Source organism: Lissotriton helveticus, chromosome 4_1 (assembly GCF_964261635.1).
Source record: "Lissotriton helveticus chromosome 4_1, aLisHel1.1, whole genome shotgun sequence".
NCBI classification, from domain to species: domain Eukaryota; kingdom Metazoa; phylum Chordata; class Amphibia; order Caudata; family Salamandridae; genus Lissotriton; species Lissotriton helveticus.
Window position 1 is genome coordinate 707,057,749 of NC_136063.1, and position 15,174 is coordinate 707,072,922.

General features: G+C 45.8%; 1 protein-coding gene across 3 annotated transcripts in view; it reads right to left on the bottom strand.

The window, feature by feature from the left end:
- Positions 1-15,174, bottom strand: part of SPIDR (scaffold protein involved in DNA repair) — a 2,204,159-nt gene that overhangs the window by 1,584,985 nt on the left and 604,000 nt on the right. For all 3 annotated transcript variants that reach the window (XM_078687327.1, XM_078687328.1, XM_078687326.1), the window contains exon 7: positions 1,388-1,488. In XM_078687327.1, the coding sequence (XP_078543453.1) occupies positions 1,388-1,488 (101 nt within the window). The remainder of the gene's footprint in view (positions 1-1,387; positions 1,489-15,174) is intronic.

The window sequence follows — 15,174 nt, forward strand, 5'->3', positions numbered from 1 at the left end:
TGTCTATCTCAGTTGGTCGTGAAGGATTACGGTAGAAAAATATTATGGGAAAAGCCGAGCACTCACTGGAATGCCATGAACAGAGATCTCAACTGGTGGGCTGTAAATCTGTGGCCCATTGCATCTCCTGTGGCCTCAGTGTATGCTACTGTACAGGCCAGTTGAGATGATGGTAGCAAGCTCAGCACAGCAGTGCTCCAGGAGGAAGAGGTAGAGGGGAGAGCTTGGATGCATAACACCTATTGAACAGTGGGGATTACACAAAGGGTGAAAGACTTGCAGTGTTGGGATGCACCGTAGACCAGTGGCCCTTGGGGCTCTGAGGTAGTGAGCGTGTTGAAGGAGCGAGACTAATCTCAGCTGGCATGCTGTTCGCCCATCTAAGCAGGGAACAGTGAACCCACCAGAAAACCACTTAGAGGTCTTTAGCCCAGAGTATAGTCCAGCTGGTTCATCCCTTAAGAGTCCTCTGAAGCTTAGCCTCTGCAGTCGAGCCTGGAGTGAAGCCTTAACACTGAAATAGGACTGCTTACTGGTGGGATTGGGAACCCAGAGCACCCATGACGGATAGTAAGAAGGGTGAAGAAGAATTTTTAAGAATTGCGACACCAACCAGAAAAACATACAGCGGGACCCCTAAACTCTCTCAGCTGAAGACTTGGAGTTGCAAGGTGAGAAAATGCACCTCCAGTCTATTAATGATTATGTAGGAAAAAACAGGTGCTACTGAATCTGCTATTGGGGACACAGAGACCAAGAGGAAAGACCTCTTGTAGAAGGATCTCAAATGTGGAGCAGAAAACAGAAGTGTATGGCATTGTTGTGCAAAAGCTGGTGGAAAAAAAGTTGAGGTGGCAAAAGTTGTTAGGGACCTTAAATCACTCACACAAAGCCTTATAGCTACCATGGTCACTCTGGAAGTCAAGATAGAAACACAAGATAAGAAACAGAGAAGTATTATTTCAGAGGACTCTGCATTCCAGTGGATGTCAATTTTGAGGACTTCAACCAGAGGTAGCAGCAGTCATCACAGTGAAAGCCTTTCATCTCCCCTAAAATGATTTAGAAACCCTCTAATTCCCTCAATGGAAGATTATCACCAACGCTCAGTTTAGGTGCACATCTTTACATCCAGAATACATTCAAAAGTGCAGAATAATCCCACTGTGTGCCAATCAATAAGGAATTTACGCGGTCGAGCGGGACAGCTAGTGTACCTGTGTTGTTTGCAACTGTAACCCTTGATTGCATTTAATTAACCCTTTGTACCTTATGGCCAAATCTGTGTTGGGAATTTTGCTTCACGCGTGGAGACCTCTCATGGTGGCAAAGTTATGTCCACAACTGTGACATACATTGTGCACTGAATGTAGGTTCTGGTTCTTACCCGATGGATTTTTGTGATCAGCAACAGCCTGGTGCCTCCAAAAGCTGATGGCAGACCTCTCTCTGTTCTGCAGCCGGTTTAAGCGCTCTGCTAGTCCTCCCCTGCAGGGATGAAAAGAAAACAAGAATGAGACCAAGATGGAGGATCCGGCTGGATCATGGACTCTCCTGGCCATTAGAAGAACACAACATTTGAACACCCGCATGTTCGCTAGCGCCTCTACTATGTAAAGCGCTCTGTCGCTTCCTGGCTAGGATCATGCTGTAAGTAGATAAATACATATACATGTCCCTTTATCGCACTCCCACGTCCACAAAGCAGGATTGAGCCTCTGGTGCACGCTCCTTCTTGGATGCCGGAAATGCAACAACCGCTTTCAAAATGTACGGAGTTGCCCAGTTACTCTGCTCAGATCAGAAGAGGGGATCCGCACAGACCCACATTTCTTATATTTCAAAGGTTCAATGTACAATTCTTATCACTTAGGTTACTGGCGTAATCAACAAAATACTTTTTATCAATCCAACAGCTGAAAAGGCAGTACAGAACATTTCATGGCACTTGGGGAAGCGATTTGGGGACCTCGTGATAAACAGAGGCTACTGGGCCTCAGTTGTATTGACTGGATCCTTTTGTATAGACTGTGCAAGTATCTTCCTACTATTGTACCCATAGCTGAATACCAAAATACACTCCTTCAGCACTGGACCCCCGGCGAGGCTGAGCCTGCCAAGGACTGTTATGGAAATGGATGAGGGCTAGAGACTCAGAGCTAAGGGTATCATGGAATTACACCAAATACATGAATGTCTACCCAGTGCTTTACCTCAGTTAAAGAAAAGTATCTTTGTTTTTGTTTCTTTACACACACACACAGCAACGTAAGGAATATAGGAGTGCTACCTTCATATGTAGGGGGAATTAGCATGCAATGTTTCACTGGGGGCTTGCAGTAACACAGCATTGTGGCCATATACTCAAGGTGCAGGTGTGCCCTCTATGGTGAATATCAGAGTAGTGAGGGTTGAAATCAAAGTCTTTAAGAATCAAACATGTGCCCAAATTCCTTGGGGCTTTAACATAACTGCAGCTATGAGCATCAGTTCAGGGGCCCATCACCATTATGAATGCAAAGGTCTTACCCCATGCGTATCTAGGTGGTCTAGCAGAGGCGCCACGCTGTTACCATGAGACCTTGTGGTCAGGTTCAGCAGCTGCCATGGGTGCCCTCACTATGCACCCGAAACAAAGAGGAGAGCCCACCTGAAACAGTGGTTAATTGGAAAAAAACATAAGTGCTGGGACTCTCGTCAGCAGGCAACTTGCACCAGCCCATTTATCCTATTAGCGGTACCCAAAACAGAACCAACTGCTAACCAGGAAAGTAGGGAGAGAATGTGGCGTAATGGGCAGAGCTGCCGACTTTGGAGCTGGGGAACCAGGCTCGGGGTATGCACAAATCACTTTACCCCCCCCACCCCCATAAATTAATGTGTCCTTAACTGGTGCTCCTGAAAAGCACCAGTGTTGATGATCGAGTGCTGGCGCTGAGCACCAGAAACCACGGGCTCAAATTAAGCACTGCCTCGAAGTCAGCTCAAATATGAGGCTCTTTCAGGAGCAGAAACTGGAGTTTGTGGGATATTAGAGCTGCCCCATGGTGTCTGAGCTTTAGGATCCCCAGGTGATGGTACTGATGGAAGCGAAGGAAAATGCACAAAGGCACACGTCATAGTGCCACTCACTTCGATCCTCAGAAATGGGAAACCAACAATCAAAATGTTAGCTTCTAAATGTTGTGCTTGGGGGAGACTTTAGGAATGCACAATCTTGTGGGCACAAAAGTTTAAAGTCACACTAATAATCCTGCTCAACACACCTAAGTCAGGGAAGAGGGCCAAGCAAGCTTGAGACCCCGACTGGCACAGCAGGGGGTACAATGGAAGCTCAATGGCCCATGTCAATTTTTCTCATCAGATCATCCCCTGGTTCTTGCATATCAGTTATTTTCAGGTGATGCATGTCTTCCTTTAGCGGATCCTTTTTTTTCAGATAGTTTCCTTCTTCAGAGATACCGCCAAAGCTTCTTTTCATAGCAGCAAAGGAAGGTTCCTCTCTTGTCAGCCTTCTAAAAGGATTCTTTGGACTTGAGATTATGTCCCTTAATTTGTCTGGGAAGTTGGATTTCAGGGACGCCAGCTTTGGATAACAGAAGACTTTCTCCAAAACCCTCCAGGGTGTTGCCTGGGCAACAATCAGTTACAAAGTCCTGGTTTTGCCCTTTACATATACTCCATTTCAGAAAGCGTTTGAGGGTTCCACAGGCTGAGCACCGAGACTGATTTCAGGTTATTGCAGCCATTTTGCATTTTCCTCTCAGAATGGTCAAGCCACAGTCTTTGCCCTTCAGTTTCAGAAAGAAAGATACGGGTGGGAGCTCCCTTTCAGAGAAACTCAAACAAAGGCAAAAAGGAGGGGGGGGGCTCTTCACTGAGGTGGGGGGGGGGGTCTTTACTTTGTTATATTTCATCCTATTGGGGGTAACACATTTGGGGAATGCTGGAGGAGGAAGGGGCAGAGACTAACCCTACATTCAAATGGGCCCTCTTCTCTGTCTCTTGTTCTCCTATGCTCTAGAGTTTTGTTCACTACAAAGGAACCTCGGAATGCTTTGGAGAAACCCTCTGATTCATATTGTTGTCACAATCCTCTCTCCTGTACACCATCCACTCGCAGGAGATCCAAAACCACTTCGTTCAAAATGCTACACATGCAGTGTAAATATAGTTGCAGGCACCTGGCAGTCTATTTAAAACAGAAGAGGCTGGTAGGTAACTCTCTAGTGGTGGTAACTGGTAAAAAGTCCTGTTTTTCACATATGATCAATAGGACCACCTTTCTGCATTCTCTACAGCCAAGTGGACGGCAATACACTTACAAAGCAGTGTTGCATTTGGGGTGCCCATTCAGGTCATAGAGCCTAGCTCTGGGTCACAATCCGCTTCACTATGGGCCCTCAGCATACACATGATCGCCATGTAGGCTAACAATCATAAATATCCAGAGACTTGCTTATGAGAAATACAAGGAAAACTCCTCAGAGCCCTTCAGGGGATAGGGATTATCCCCTGAATGGCCAGCTGCACTCAACCCACATGTTGTGCTGTGAAAACACAACCACTCTTCAACAGGGTATCACAAGTGCCATGTTGGTGAAAAACATACAAATTCTGTATTTTCTCAAAAAAGAGCTCAAATGCTGAAAAATAAATAAGCTGCTTACCTTCAGTAATGTGCTTTCTGGCTCAAGAATGTTATATTTAAGTGCAGGTTCTGAATCCCTCAGTGAATAGTGTTTTGAACGTGTCTCTTCTTAGCGGTCAGGTCCCGGTAAACTGGAAGAGCGCGAAAATAATCCCCTTATTGAAAAAACCTATGGCTGATCCCTTGGTCTTAACTTATTACAGACCCATCTCTCTGCTGTCTTTCTTTGCAAAGACAATAGAGAAATATGTCCACTTGGTGATCAGCGATTTTGCTGAAGCTAACAATCTTCTTCACCCTAGTCAGGCTGGTTTCAGGCAGAACCTTCGCACAGAGACGGCATTGCTGGAGGTCTCCGATTCCATCAAAGAGACCCTGGATAAAGGCGGCAAAGCTGTCCTGGTCCTTCTAGACCTCTCTGAGGCCTTCAACACCGTGCCCCACGGTCACCTCCTGCAGAGGCTGCGGGAGTGTGGGCTCCAGGGCACGGCGTTGAAGTGGTTCTCCTCCATCTTGGAAGACAGATATCAAGAGGTCTGGTCACACCAGTTTTCAGCCAGTATGCCCCTTCGAGTGTGGGTGTACCACAGGGATCTATCTTGAGTCCTGTACTTTTTACTCTGTACATGGCTCCCCTGGCTACAGCGGGTGAGGCTATGATTATATCCTATGCCGACGACACTCAACTGCTGTTCACTTGTAAGAAGGGAGAGGAGTTTAACAGGGAGAAGATTAATAAATGTATGAGAGAAACCTTTGCCTGGTTCAGACATAACCACCTTAAATGTAACCTGGAAAAGTCTAAAATTATCTTCTTCGGTACCCCCCTCTGGACGCCTGGAAACAATGGTGGCCTTCAGATATGTCTCCCCCCCCCAGTCAGCAGTTAAGATTGTAAAAAAACTCGGAGTAAAAATGGACGATGCCTTATCTAGGACACCTCAAGTACAGTCGGTAGCGGGCACATGTTTCGGTCTCTTGATAATGCTCTGTAGAATTCTATTCCTATTACCAACCTCACACAGAAAGACTGTCGTTCAGGCCCTTATTACCTCCAGATTGGACTATGCCAACGTCCTCTATCTGAGCCTTCCAGAGTTTTTACTCAATAGACTGCAAGTCGTGCAAAACGCGGCAGCCAGGGCAGTTTTGAGACTCGGTCCTAGAGACCGGATCTCCCACCACCTGAAGAATCTGCATTGGCTGCCTGTCCGATGCAGAATACTCTTCAAAGCTCTGGTCCTGGCTTTCAAAGCTCTGCATGGCATGGGGGCGCATTACATCCACAGAAGAGTTTCATACTACGTACCTGGTAGATTCCTTAAATCAGCACACTAACACCTAATGGTCACTCCAAAGTGTCTCAGAGTCCGCCTTGGTGGTCGCTCGTTCCAAGTGCAAGTGGCTAGATTCTGGAACAAGCTGCCTCTTCCGCTTAGGCAGGCCACAAATATACTGGCTTTCAGGAAACAATTGAAAACCTGGTTGTTCCAACAAGCAGTATAATGGCAGCGCAGTATAATGGCAGCGCACCCTTGAATCGCTGGTCCCCCTCTGGCCTCTTTCTGTCTCAGCGCTGGGATACTCTGCAGAGTAGCTGTGCGCTCTACAAGTCCATTTTTAACATAACATAACAGGTTCCTCAACTTGTGAATCTCCTCAGGTGCCATACTGAATCCAGAATCTCTTGCAATAGATCCTGCTTGCTGGCAGGTGGCGTCAACAATCTCCATCCCAACTCCATTCGTCCTCCGGGCAAGAAGACATACAGCTGCATATTGGCGCCACCCCTGCATGCTAACGGCAGTTGCCTTCTAATACTTCCATGCCCTAAAATGTGGAGCATGGCTAACAAGATTACATTTGTACTGGCAGGGTGCAACAGTGAACCTTTTTGCATCCAAAAGCCCACTCCAGGGGGTGGGTAGTACTGAATCTAGAGTTCAAAATCTACCAGAAAGAGCGTTACCAAAGTTAAGTACCTGATGGTAGAAGGATACTTCTAACCACAGGTTCCTCACTTTTAGAATAGTTAACAAAGCAATGCTCCATCCAGAGGGTGGGTCTGAGGAGTGTAATTACAGCAGGAAGTCCTGCAGGACTAAGTTGACACGATGTCTCTCCCTGTGGACTTGAGAACTGATGCAGTAGTGCCTGATGAAAGTATGGACAGATGCCCACATGGCATACAGTTTGATGCAGAGGATAATGCACTGTGTTATGGTCCACTCCTGGACCTCCTTTCATTTCCTCGTACTGGCGAATCCAACAAAGAGTTGATCGGCAACACAATTCTCTTTAGTCCTACTGATACAGAAAAGAAGGCCATGACGTGGGTCCGACTGGTGTAGCCTCTCATTCTCTTTAAATCTACATGGAGGAGAAAAGAATGCAGGGGAGCCTGATGCATTGCCCAGTGTGGAAAGGTGAAACCATTTATGGAAGAAAAGCTGCACAGGAGGCAACTATGGGCTTGTCAGGAAATAAAATGAAGTATACAGAGCTTGAACTGACCAGCCCTGCAGCTCACAGACGTGATACGCAGAAGTGATGGCAATGAGAAACACAGTTTTCAAGGTCAAGAGCCTCAGAGTTCAGTTGTGGGGAGGCTGAAAGGGGCCACATATCAAAAAGGTTATGACCAACTTTAAGATATCACTGAGGCGTAATAAAGGGAGCAGCAGGAAACACCTGAAGCATATTACAGTGGGTGACTTTATAATGAGGATTGATCAGGCAAACTAAGAAAGGCTGAAACAGCTGATACGTTCTCCTTAAAGGTGCCCATGGCAAGGTTTTGCCAGGCCAAAGCAACACAAACAAGAGAACTCTAAAATGTAATCTCTGGGGTTGATGTGCATCTCTTCCTGCCAGGTAACACATTTAGCCCAAAAACCTATGCAGTGGTTTATGTGAGTTAAACTTCCACCACAACCAATGTATGTGTTCGCTTGCTCTTAATTTCATAGTGTTATCACTAAACTATTTTCTTTCTACCCTTGTCTGTATCTTCTAAGGGAGACAGTGTATTTTAAAGCTTCGATTACGAGTTTGTTGGCAAATTCCAACACTGTAAAAACAAAACCTCTGTTTCTACAGTGGTCAGGATCAGAAGTCTGTTATCAAAAGATGACAACCAGATTTTCTCCTCAAAAAATGTCAGATGGTGAATCCTACTGAAATGTATTGGGTGAAAAATGGCCAGTAAACAGCAGCACATGCAAAATGCAAAAGGCACGTTATTCCCCGGTTCAACAGGGACACGTGCAACTGGAGCTATTTAAAGCATCAATAAAGATCCCCGGGGTATTGCTAATTCGCAGGTGTGATAAAATGTGGTACGAATACAGAGACACTCATTATCAAGGACCAAATTACATTTTTCAGGTACTCCACATCCCCTTTCTGTTACATACAGGTTTCTCAATGGATGTCACCAGAAGGGCTCCCACTTTAGGACTATGCACAAACCAGTGCAAGTTTAATGATTTGTATGTCTGACCAAGTCACTGGATTGTTGCCTGGATGTTTACTGTGCAATAAAAACGGTACCTTCTTCATCAGGGTTCATAGAAATGTTTGGTCCTTTTGTGTTCTCGGTGCACTGTGCATACATGCCAATATTTTAAATTGTGGGGATTGTGTTGAGAGAAGGAGAGAGTAATATTGTTGAGATATGGGTGAAAATACTTTTCCCCAGACTCTGTAACTAATGAGAGGAAATCTACCAGCCCTAAATTGGGTTATTCATACACCTCATGGTGGCCTCGATGCAGAGAAGCATGCCTGGGTTCCCTGTCTGGGATCGAGCATCCCACAGTCTAACTGTCTGATTGACCTATTGTCAGACAGACCCAGACTCTTCTAATTCTTGTGTATCCTTCTATGGAGGGCTCCTAGTTTCCATATGTCCCCGACAATCTTCTTTGCATTAAGTTACCTTGTCTGAGTGTGTTTCTGTCTCTGACAGAGGTCGTGCCCTTATGATAGGTGCTTAAATTATGCAGTTGGTTGTGGCCTCCCAGACACATTTTTGGGGTCCAGAACTTTGACCCAGCGAAGAAATCTCCGTTTCTCCAACCTGCTGCTAGCCAATATCCCTGTTTTAAAAAGTTGAGGTCTGGGGGTAAGGCTCTCTCCTGCCTCGAACCGTCCCTCTGGAACAAAATGCCCCTCCATCTGTGAAACATTGAATCTACACCACTGTTCCGGAAAAACCCTGAAATCTTGGCTCTATTCATGCCTGTAACCCTTCTTCCCCGCTGCTACCCCTCAGCTTTCTTATACATAAAAAGGGTAGACCCAAAGGTACAGGGACCTGGGTGATTGATAGTACAGTATAGAATGGTCCCAGTAAACTAAGACTGGCTGGACATTGTATAAAGCATTACAAGCGCATCAGAAAAGCAATACTCCGCAAAAAAAATACGTAGCATAGACATATGGAAATGCGGAAAAGGCTAGATGGCTAAAGGGAAGAGAAATGTCTTAAAGAAGAGAAACCAGAGATGAAATGAACCTACAGGATCATGATAAAGAGACAGGGTATGTATGATGGCGGACGATCGAGGCTGGGTGTGAAATCAAGACTGGGCAGCCTGGTTTACCAACAATGCATTTGACAGCACAGGAGGTGGGCCCCTCTGAAAAACGTTGAGCCCCTGCACTTATATACAGGGCTTTAAATGGGTTGGGTCTCACCGGTTCTGAGCATCGGCAGTTGTTTAAAGGGGTCCTCAAAATGTGTCTCCATCGGGCTCTGTTTTGTGCCCTGGACTGGAGTGACAGCAGGCGCATCGATGTGCTCTGCTTACACTGCTCACTTCTCAATACTGTAGAAGTTACGGCATGACTTCATGCCAGCTGGGCTTTGTCGGGGAAGGGAAATCCTTTAAAGAGAGTCATTTTCTCTCTGGATTTCCCTTCTCTTTTTGAAACTCAAGAGCAGCAACATCGTTTTGGTGTCACCAGGGCTTTAATTAGAAGCTTTTTCGATATTATATACAAGCCATAGTTGCTACTTATTTAGTTATCTTATGCAACTCTCAACCATTGACAAAGCCAATAGTGCTGACTTGTTGTAGGTGTGATGTTACTTGTTCTATCATAAATCTGGACGCAATGACAGAAACAGCAAAATACAAGTCGGGTGGCACACTATGCTAAGCACAGAATTTTAGCTTATCTGTTTTTAGGCCCACGCCCTTATTTACATTGTCCACGCCCCTTTCACAGACCCCCCCCCCCCCCGTTTTTTCATCACACTTAAAGCCCTGCTTATATATATATTTACAAAGTAAGCTCAACTTAGGAGTGTGTGTTTTCGGAGTTGGTGTTGGGGTGTTCTTGATCCAGAGGGCCTTCTCCACTATGTAAAAATACCAACTGCAACTATCATCAAGTGGTGGGAAATCTCTCACCGACATTGACGTTTTGGGACTGAGGGGTATTTAGGCAGACTTTCAGAAGGTGCTGACGGAAGCTGGCGCAGAAGAAACCAAAAGCTACGTTCTTCGTTTTGTGGCGTGATGTCTGGCTGAAATCCCGGTCAGAGCGCGGATTTGGCGTTTCTAAGATTGGAGTGATAATGCAAACCTAGTCAAACAAAAATTCGCGTAACTACGAGTTAAATGGATAAAGCACGCGTCGGGGTCTGCAAGGAGAACTGCGTGTGTGCAGAGGGCGCGCGCTGCTGCGTCGGAGACGCTTCGACCTTGCAGCTTTCCCGCTCGTTCTGATCTGCACGCTCCAGGTCAGGTGCGCCGCCCTTTGCCACCACAGCCTTGTGCAGGAATGAAATTATAAGCCCCCCGCTTCATCTGTGCAAACATTTCTCGCCCTGACCCCTTCACGCCACGAATAGGTTTCCAGTACTGCGCGTGACCTTCGATGACGAAGGCTACCACGTCCCCCCCTGCCCCTCCCCACACACTCTGTCTTTCTGGGCAACATCAGGACATTCTGTATTTACGCTGCTGTGATAAGAGGAAGGTCGTTGAATCTGCCCACATCTCAGAGTGGCCAGACTCTCTACAAATGATTATGTGAAAACCAAACAGAGCTCCATTAACCCTGTCATCACCTAGGCGCGAGGAGGCACAGCATTTTATGCAGCTCCTGGTTGAGGCCACACAGACATGGGATAATGGAACCCTTCGCAGTTTGCAACCGTTCCTAAAATGACAGCTAACTCGAGTACTGTGTTGCTCATTTCATGATCCCCACCAATAATAAAAATGTACGGTCTCAAAAAAGGGTCGCCATAAAAATAGGAATTGTGCATATTCTGCAAAAGCATACTTCCTTTCAAGCACCCTTAACACATGTTAACATGCTCTAGGGCACACCGGGCTTGATAGAAATTAAAAATGAAATAAATGACAAAAATAAATTCACAAGATGGCATTTCATGGTCAGGCTGCAATCTGGGTGGACGACCATCGGTTTCACAGACATGGCAAGGGCACTGGCTGTCTGAAGAACATTATAGGGCGGGGAGGGGGTTTCGGCCTTCAACACTCACTGAAGGCCCGAAGGCCCCAGCACTCTGGAGCTTCAGGCCGTCCCTCCCCATCCACATGTCCAACAACCACAGGCCTCTGGGCAAAGCACCCTACTGCTGCAAAGGTGCAGACACACACCGTGGACGTCTTCACCTCCCTCATTCCCAGAGAATAAACTAGGGGTCTCAGCATTCCCACATGGAGCAGCATGGATGCTATATGTTGAAAAGCAGCGGTGACAAAGGGGATGCTGAATCAGCTTCAGTGGTTACTGTACTTGAGTCAGGTAAACAGTAGGCCTATGTTAATCTTCTTTTTAAACAGAAGTACCCTGACTCAATTGAGTGAGGAGCCTCTGAACAGTGACCCCGTCCCCGATTCAGGATGGTAAACACTGCGAGGAATATAATGGAAAGGATATCGTCCCAGAAGTTTACCAGGACAGCCATCACAGCTGTTAGGTGTTAACAATAAAACTGTAGTGTGTAAGAGTGTGTTTTATAAAACAGTTGAAGTAGTTTCTTGGCACTAAAGGCAACTGTTTATTGATAGCAAGCTCGCCATGGCTCATTTTATTGGTACCAAAAGGAGGCCATGCGGAGTGGACCCACCAGAATTCAAAACTGTGACCTGTGACTTAAAAGTCACACAAATGCCCACGTAGAGACATTCATCCACTGAGGAAACAAATCAGTTTACCAGTCAAGAAAATTCCCAGAAATGAATTGTTACATCTTGAATAGCACTACCAGCTTAAGTAAGTTCGGCTACAGCCATGTACCTAGTTACAACTGCTGGATACAGGCACATAGTCTTTGAGGAATGCAAGAGTCATTACATATATTGTAGACATAGCTGGAGGAGATGTATGCATATTAATGAACCGTAAAGATTTAGCGAGAAATACTTCAAAATCCTCAGCAAAAATGGAAGGCACATTGTCTTAGGGTACACAGTAGATTCAAAGTCTCTGAGGAAATATTCTAATCTTATCCTTAGGCATGGAGAGAAATGTGAGACTGTTGCTAGTGAGGTAAATGGGTGCTGTGCTGAGGGTGCTCTAATGTCGCTTTTTAGCATTTCAAGTTGGTCGAGGTACCCTGTTCAACAGCTTCGGTCTTCCATACAAATAACTTGTGAAGTTCTAACACACTTTGTTTGAAGGCTGGAGGAATTGAGAAAGCAATTACTTGCAATGCTAAGTTAACTAATCAGCTATCTTGGTGACACTACAGGTTTTAACGGGTGGAATACTTATGAACGATCTTAAGATGAGGGCACCTGACAGCAAATACGATTTGAGGTTGTTAATAGCACTAATATTGTTTTTCTGCAAGAGATCAGCCATGGCAGTGTGCTTTGACATGTAGAGGATAATAAATATTAAGGACATACAGAAGGAGAGACTACAGACAGCAAAGTATTGCCTTTATTTATTTAAATACTTTTACAGCCTCCCAAAGTGGCATTGGAATGCTGCACAAGTAACAATCAAAAACACAATAACAGGGTAGGGTCATTGAAGCACAGCCATAAATATGATGAGTCACGTTTGGGTAACTCCTCAGGTCCCTCAGGAGGAATGGAAGCCGCCACCGAACAGAATACATTTCTCTATCGATCCCAAGAAGCATCCAAGATTGCACACCCTGTGGTATACTTAAATAGGAAATACACATGGAACTCCATCAATCCTAATATGAGGTTTGAACCAAACTAAACTGAACTATTCAGCCTTGCCTTCAAACGTACACATGGATTCAGCGGACCCCACGCTGGCGTCAAGTTCCCTTCTTCTGTTCTTACAAGTTTCTCCTGCGCCATTCTTAGAGCTCTGGAGTAACTAAATGATTACATGTAGGCCGTTACTAACCATCTTAATAAATACATATATGACTTTGCATGCAAGCGTGGCTGTGAAAAGCATGTGGAGGCAACAAGAACATTTACCATCGCTGGGTCAAATTGCACTTTCAAGGTGGAAACATGGAAATAAAAAAAAGCATCAGGCACAGCCCTCGATACACACGGCCAAGCATATCGTGCAGTCAGGCCCTGCCCAAGTAGTCGGATATAGCTCCTTCACTAGACAGTCCAACCCCAGAGCCATTTATGGGCTTCATCGCAGAACCAGTGCGACTATTTTATTAAAAAATCTCCACTGGCTCCCCATTAAAAAACGAGTGATTTTCAAGGCTCTCTCACTGACTTTTAAGGCGCTTCATGGCATAGGAGCTAAATACATTAGGAATCGTTTGGCATTCTATCTGCCTACGAGGACGCTAAGGTCAGCTTCCCTGGCTCTGGCTCAAGTTCCATCAATCAGACGGGCCAGAATTGGTGGACGCTCTTTCCACTATCTGGCGCCCAAGCTCTGGAACTCTCTGCCAGTGTCCATGAGACTTAATGCAAGTCTCTTAGGTTTTAGGAGGGAGCTAAAGTCTTGGCTTTTTGTCCAGTAGGTCCGTATGTCTGATCCCTTTTCGCCCCGTTGTCTGTCTCCTAGTTTTTATTAAAGTGCCGGGACACTCCCCGGAGTAGCCGTGCGCTATATAAAATCTTTTTAACATTAACATTAACAGTCTACAGAACTAGAAACTAAGGGGACCAAAAGAGGCAGGCAACAAGAGAACATTCACCTCACATCCTGATTTTCACTGGTGACCAAGTTACTGCATTTGCAAATCAATTTATTCTATTATTATTATTATTAAAAGCAATTTCTATGGCGCAACTAAGCCCAATGGGCGTCAAGGCGCATAACCAAACGGTACCAGCTGTTCAAAGTACAACTATTGCGGGTAGGCCTTGACGAAACACTAGGTTTTGAGCGCCTTTTTAAAAGAGGAAAGAGAGGGCTGAGTCTTAATGTCTTGGGGGAGAGAATTCCACAGCTTTGGAGCAACAATGGAGAATGCCCTATCTCCCCATCGTGCTCTTTTGGCTCGAGGAACGACCAACAGGTTCATCTCAGCAGATCTAAGCGCTCTCCCAGGCTGGTAAGGAGTAAGCAGAGCGCTTAAAGGATGCGTAGATCTTTCTGACAGAGCTCTATAAGCTAGGCAAAGAATTTTAAACGAGATCCTCAGTTGAATAGAGAGCCAGTGAAGAGTCTTTCTAGCCATAGTGGCAGAGGAAGTATTGGGAAGTGCTAGGACAAAACGGGCCGCAGCATTTTGTACAATTTGTAGCCGCTGGGTGAGCCCCTTGTTGGCATCTGCATAGAGTGCATTGCAGTAGTCCAACCTGGAGCCCACCAATGCCACTACTATCTGCTTCCGAGCTGGGAGAGAAAGATAGTGAAGAATTCTCCTGAGTATTTTTATGACCCCCCAGCAGGTAGCAACCGTGCGATTAACCTGTAGAGTCATAGACAGCGAGGTGTCAAAAATTACGCCGAGATTTCTGGCTGACTGGGAAGGAGAAGGACAGGTTCCCAGCGCAGACGGTCACCACTCAGTAGACCAGATATCCTGGTCCTTGCCAAAGACCAGGATCTCTGTTTTGTCGCCGTTCAACTTCAAAGAATTCTGAAGCATCCAGTCAGATACTGTCTGCATACAGATTCTGAAGTTGGCGGCGGATGTAGAGACTGAGTGGGCTAGTGACACCATGATTTGAGTGTCATCGGCGTATGACACCACTTCCATCCCCTGAGATTTTACTAGCCTTGCAAGGGGTGCAACATAAATGTTAAATAGGGTCGGGCTAAGAGCCGACCCTTGAGGCACCCCACATTGCAGGGATTTGACAGGGGAGAGAAATTCGCCGAGCTTGACTCTCTGCTCTCTATGTTGTAAAAAAGAGTGCAGAAGGTTAAGAGCTGCACCGGAGATCCCTGCCTCCCTCAACCGAGATGTTAAGATGGAAGGAGACAGGGTATCAAATGCTGCGGTAAGGTCCAGAAGGACCAGCACCGTAGTATGTCCAGCATCTACCTTCATACGGATGTTATTTACCACCATGGTCAACGCAGACTCCCTACTATGAACTTTGCGAAAGCCATGTTGGGATCCATCA